Source organism: Antennarius striatus, chromosome 9 (genome assembly GCF_040054535.1).
Source record: "Antennarius striatus isolate MH-2024 chromosome 9, ASM4005453v1, whole genome shotgun sequence".
NCBI lineage: Eukaryota > Metazoa > Chordata > Actinopteri > Lophiiformes > Antennariidae > Antennarius > Antennarius striatus.
Genome location: NC_090784.1, coordinates 1,532,846 through 1,539,250, shown reverse-complemented (window position 1 = coordinate 1,539,250; position 6,405 = coordinate 1,532,846). Strand labels below are relative to the sequence as shown.

Here is a 6,405-nt window from a genome sequence, read left to right as displayed (position 1 = left end):
TTTTCAAAGACCAAAACCAAGACAGTACATGAACTGACATGAAATGACCTACCTGTAAATCAGTGCCTTCTGCTGTTGTCATAGAGACCAGTTCAGATATGCGTGGCTTCACCTTGACAGGTGTTACTCTGATGTCATTTTACACCAAAGTCTGTTTCTGTTGTTTCCATCAGCTTCAGGAAGTGTTCCTTTATTTTCACCAGCACCAGACTAGAGTTGTTCACCTTGACATTCAGATCCTGCAGAACCCTGACTCCCATCACGTTCTGTTAGACAGTACAGGTAAATTCAGGTTACACATGTTCGTCTGACCGCTTTGTTTTTTTGCTCAACATAGTTATTATGGATTAAAACATTAAGAAACCAATCAGATGACGTACCATCATGACAGGCAGAAATCCACTACTGAGTGTGGAAAATCCCCTGTAGCACAGGTAGGCTAGTTGATGTAGCGTCAGGTGATCACCTGCAGCCAGTGATGGCTAAGGGGGGCGTGTCAACATGAATTGACACGATGTATCAAACGCACACAGTGATTCATGTATGTTCGGTGGAGGTCCAGACAAAACACCCAGCACGATGTGTTGACGATGTGTCAGGTGTTTTGTCTGGACCTCCGTCTCCGCTGAACCCCTGAGACTGAGTCACCGAACCCCTGGAGTTGGATCGAACCCAGGTTAGGAACCACTGCTCTAGTGCTACTAACTAGTCAATATCAACACGTTAGTAGTTACTTGATTCCGTTATAGATGCTGGCGGGATTAGTGCTCGTCTAACAGTACCATCTCCTTGCCAGCCCTCACCCTACACCTGACCGGGAAATCTCCACCCTAATCGTCTTTTTCGTGTGACCGTTTACTTCAGTTGCCTGCTCTTCGAAGTTACCTTCATCTGATTCTTCAGCTTGAAAACTTCCCTCTATCTCTCTCTCTCTCCTGTGAGCATCTTCCTGTGGATCTAAAACGTTCCCCTTCCTCTCCATTCCTATCTTTGAAGTCGCATCTCAGTCAACACACTTTAATCAATTTATTGGTCATGATTATGTTCATGGTGTCGTTCTAATCCGATCGTTTTGTTGTTTTACCTTATTTAGGTGTACCATTATTAAATATGGCCCGTGGGCACCAGAAGTTCCAGTCCCAGCAGAAGAATGCCAAAAAGCAGGCAGACATCAAGAAGAGCAAAGGCCATGACCAGAAGGCAGCAGCCAAGGCTGCGTTAGTATACACATGTACAGTGTGTCGGGTGTGTGTGTGTGCATGACAGGAAATGATCATTCTCAGTTCATTATCATTAATAGCAGACATGTTCCTTCCAAGCTAACAGCCCTGTGTTCTCCAGTCTTGTCATTATTTAACTTTATAATATACATAGGTTTGTAAGGTTCAAATTCATTGGTTGTGCCAGAGTGAATTGGTTTTGTATGGTTTATCTGTGTAGTCGATGGTAAAAACGTCAACGTGCCGTCAGACGGGGTTGAGGAGGCCTTGGTGTCTTTAGGAGGTGGACATTCGCATCGTCTTCAGGTCATTGGTCAGATCCGCCTTACGAGGATGGAAACGTGTAGTGCTCACAGGTTTAGACATTTCCAACAACACTCCTTGGGGCCCTGCTGCCATCACGTCTTGTGTTACGTCATGTGACTGCCATCTGCATGTTGGCAACATGAATTTCTAACTGCTGGAAAAGATGAGATCTGAAATACAAACTCTTGCTTGTGTGATGAAGATTTTCTGCATTTCCTACACCAACCTGCTAAATGGTCTCTTATCTCACCAGCGTTTACAACCAGCGTCTTTCTTCACTTCCTTTTGGCCTCTTTGAAGGACTTTGAACAAGTTGACTTTTTCCCTTGTAGTGGTTGTGATGACAATATGTCCATGTTCACAGTGTGGCTTATCTGACAAGATACTTTAATGGTGATATACTGAGTTGGGATCGTACATCTTTTGTGTGTTTTTCACTTTTCTACATTTTTCTCTTCATTTTTTTTGTGATTTTTTTTCTTGCTTCATTACAAAACACTGGTTTATTTCTTCAAACTGTTCATGTCCGTGTGTTCCTGCCATGTTTTCCAAGAAGTTTTGTATATAACATTTTTAATCCCTACCTTCATGAAAGAAAAACCCAAAATGCTGTTTTTCACAGTTTGTCATTTTGTTGATAATACACTTCAGCTTTGTAATTGGTACTGTTTTAAATGTATATTTCTGCCCCCCCCCCCCTTTTCTTTTCCGTCACAGACACAAATGCCTGACCCAAAGACCTTCAAGCAGCACTTTGAAAGTAAGCATCCAAAATCTCCAATGCCCCCAGAGTTGGCTGATGTGGAGGCATAACAGCGTCACTATTTTTCCAATAAGACAGAGCTGATTCAGGACACAATGATACAACATTTTCCATGGTTCACCTTCAGGATTTGTTACATTTTCAATTTGGTTTCGACATTTTTAAAATATGTACAAAATTTCATCTGTGATCAGTACAAGACAGTGAACACAACAGTACACCATGTTGGAGGAGGACAGAAAGAGGACAAGGGGGATGAGAGTTATAATGTCATCGGGGATAATTTGTCTCATTGAGAAATACTCACTTTTGGGGGGTATGTTCAGATCTACTGTACTTCAAGCTGCACAGATTTCTCTAGATTAATTGAATTTCAGGTCTGAGGTTTTTGTTGATATGAAGAATACATTTAACACACAAATCTACGTGAACTGGAATTGCATTTCCCCTCAATTCTTTGTGAATGTATGGATTTCACGTCCACCATGTAACTTTGTCACATGCAGCAGTGGTTTAAAAACTAACGAAAGAAGGGACTGCGAGTTTGTTCACTGCAAACCCTCCATGACACAAAAGTAGGAGTAGATAACGCGTAGGTTTAGTGCAGGTTAACATTTGCTCTTGTAAGTGAAAGCACTTGATATTCCTCCTATAATCCTTCCAAAGTGTGATATAAAAAGAATTCTGTTTCGTAACACTGTGGTATTTTTAAATTATTTAGCTTGTCACTTGTACTTTACAAGGGGACATGTGAAATTGACCCCAAGTGCAGTGTCACACTTGATAGTGGTACTCTATCAGGAGTGCAAAAGTATGTTGACTCCGAACCTGCATTAAGTATCTAAACCACATTATACTGCAATTTAGAATGGTTCTTATTTTTATATTTGGTTTTTCATAGCATGCTAACAGATAATATATAGTGAATTATTGTGAATTAACTATTTTCAATACATTTTGAACTATTGGTCGTCAACCACTGATGTTGTATCACTGTGCTCAAGTCTGGCCTGACAGCCAGCCTTGTTTTTACTTTTGTAATCCTCATATCTTTGTCCACATAATGAAATGATAGCATTTTAATAAAAGTGTTAATTTTATATGAATACATGACTTAATTGAGCATTCACTTTTAAACATTCCATGACCATTCAACTACTACATGTTTGAAGCTAATACCTGGATACTGTAGTTTGGGTAAATGATTGTATTTTTTTCTTGTTATTTTGTTGCAGGAGGATGACCTGCAATTTTAGCTGCTTCATCTTTCCTTTAAAAAAATAGTCCAGATATTTAGTAGGTCACTTGAATATGTTTCAATAGGTTGACTCCTTAAAAACAATGGTCTCAAGTGACGCATACCCTGACCAATACCCTGACTTTTAGAGCCTGTATGAGTCAAACTCCATACCCACCAGATCCCACATTTATCAGAGCCTCAGTCTGGCAGTCATTCAAACCTGGTCTTGCACCAGGAGCTAGTATGACTAACCACTGTGGCTCAGTGTAAAAGAATTGAGCAAGCCACAAAAAGCCACATTCAGTGTCCAAGACAGTGGTGCAGCGCGCAGACTACCAAAGCTCATCGGGAGGTGAGGGGCATGGGGGGGTTCCGGGGGGCCACCCCCGGTAAATGGGGTTTCCCTTCATTCTGGTGCATTCTGAGGGAAAAATCTTCTGTTCAGTTTACCTACAAAAACAAACTAAAGTCAACAGTTCAAGCTGAACTCTCTTTATTTCTGTCCTACTTTATGCAGGAATAAAGGTGAGATTCAACAAATGAAAACTTGCATTCACTCTGTGAAGATACAGTCATACAAAATATTACTATTAAAATATTAAAATATTACAGAGTTCATTTTTATGTTATCACTCGGGGATTTTAGCAAGTCCAAAAAAGTTGTAAGTTGGAGGCTTTTTTTCCTCAAAATAAGAACACTACCGTGGCTACACAGGCTAAAAACCTTGTAGCCACTCTAGAATTTACTCCGCCTATGGCGAAGTAGCAAATGGCTAGGGCAAGCCCAGCCAATGGTACTATCAAAAGCCTTCTTACTAACTAGAGCTATTGCCCAAGGGTGTCCTCTCTCACAATCATGTTTTTCATTAGCTATTGAACCTTTTGTTCAAAAAATTAGAAGTATAGGTATTGAGAAAGGAAAAAAACCATTGAAGTTTAACTTATTTGAACGTAAGTTTCTCAATTCCACCCTTGATTATAATTGCATCCAAAGATGATGCTTCTCTCACTTTTGGTGAATGTAGCCTTGGCCAGGAGGAGTTGATGTCATCAGGTGTTTGGACCCTGAACTACGACACCCTCCCATTGGCGGGCCGGCAGTGGTGGCCAAATCACTGTCCACCCCTCCTCCTTGCTTCCAGCTAAGCTCCTCTCTCCTGCTCCATAGCCAGCAAGTGGTGCTCTGTGCTGCCTCCCCCATCCCGTGAGCTGTTGTCTTTCTCTCTCTCCCTGTCATTCCAGTGGTTGTGAGCATCTTCCACACTGACTGGGCAGGGAATCCTCTACAGCCGACCTTGACTGGGAACGGCCATGCCTGCCATCCTTTCCCCCTGCAGTCATGCAAGAGATCCTGGTATTTGGTGCCCTTTTTCTGAAATGCATGCTCACAATCCTCTACCCATGGTACTGTAAGTTCTATGAAGAGGATCTTCTTTGCCTCTTCAGACCACATTATCACATATGTCCTCAGGCTTGTCTGGACAACCTGTGATTCTACCTTCATTTCTTGTGATTGGGCATTTTGTAGTAGGTTGCTTCTTATGACTGTGGCTGATGACCTCCCGAACAAGCTTAATAGATAGCATTCTTTTCCCATGTGGTTGTCGTTTCTTGTATCTCTCCTGCTCCAGGGTGTTCGAGAGTGTCATGAGCACCTTGTCGTGGTGCCACTTGAATCTTCCTTGGGCTAGTGCCATCTTACACCCTGACAGGATGTGCGCCATGGTACCACTTTCCCGGCACAGCATGCACAGTAGGTCCTTCCTCAAGCCCCACTTGTGTGAGAAAAGCGCTCTGAAATGTCTGCTGTCATGATTAAGCGCTATATAAATAAAACTTGATTGATTGATTGATTGATTGAACTTGTGCAAGTTTGTCGGTGTCGGCAGTGTGTCATACACCGCTCTTAGTAGGAAGGACATACGAAAAGGCTTGTGTCTCCTTAGATCTCCCCATGTGATCTACTTCTTGGGTAGGCCCCATTTGGTCTCTGCTCCTTGGAACACTTGCTCCACTGCCTTTGCCCTTCAACCTTCCTCCCCCAGGCTTCCTACTTCCTCCTGTATTGTGGCTCTTTGGTCCTTGGTTCCTGCCTTCTCCCATTGCTGGATATGGGAAGTTCCAAGACCCTGTCTTCCTGTACACTGTAATGATTAAAATAATCACAATCTTTTCAGAGATATCAAGTTGCAAAACAAACATCCCAAAAAACAGAATTACACTCTATAGAATTGAAAAAAAGGACTTGGAGAAGTTTGCACAATTTCAGACACAAAAAATATATGAAATACATGTACCTTGGAAATTAGATTAGTCACAGTCAGACGCAGTCATATAAAGATTATTTTCTTCTACTTGTGAAATAATTTTTAAAAAAATGTTAGCAAGTGGCAAGACCTGAGGGTAAATTTGATAGGAAGAATAAATCTCTTTAAAATTATGTAGCTATGAAAATTCTTATTTAAATTTGACGGTATTCGTACAAAGCCATCTACAATATTCTTTGATGAGGTCAATGCAATAACTTCTTAATTTTTCTGGTCAAATAAAGCAAGTAGATTGAAGTAAAAACTTGTATTATCCAAGAGCAGAAGAAAGTCTGAATCTTCCTAGATTCCTAGTACAAACGGCAACCTATGGATAGTCGTAGAAAACACTCAGTTACAGGGCAACAGCATAATATTAAGACTTTTTCCAAAGAAAACAACTAATCAACTAAATCAATTATTAATAATACATTAAAATCGTGGAATACATTTAAAAAAAAAATCTCCATCAAGAAATAGGGCTTCGTAGGCATGGAGGTATCAATCAGCACTCACCTACTCTGGAAACATGGATTGAAGGAGGAATTCAGAAGTTGTAAATTCAGATAC

At 41.0% G+C, this 6,405-nt stretch overlaps 1 protein-coding gene across 1 annotated transcript; it reads left to right on the top strand.

Moving 5' to 3' along the window:
* The first annotated feature begins 1,110 nt into the window (after positions 1 to 1,110).
* On the top strand, positions 1,111 to 2,339 carry LOC137601928 (zinc finger protein 706). Its single transcript, XM_068324421.1, has 2 exons — positions 1,111 to 1,245; positions 2,244 to 2,339. Exons 1-2 carry the CDS (start codon positions 1,111 to 1,113, stop codon positions 2,337 to 2,339), a joined length of 231 nt encoding a protein of 76 aa, XP_068180522.1.
* The last annotated feature ends 4,066 nt before the right edge of the window (positions 2,340 to 6,405 follow it).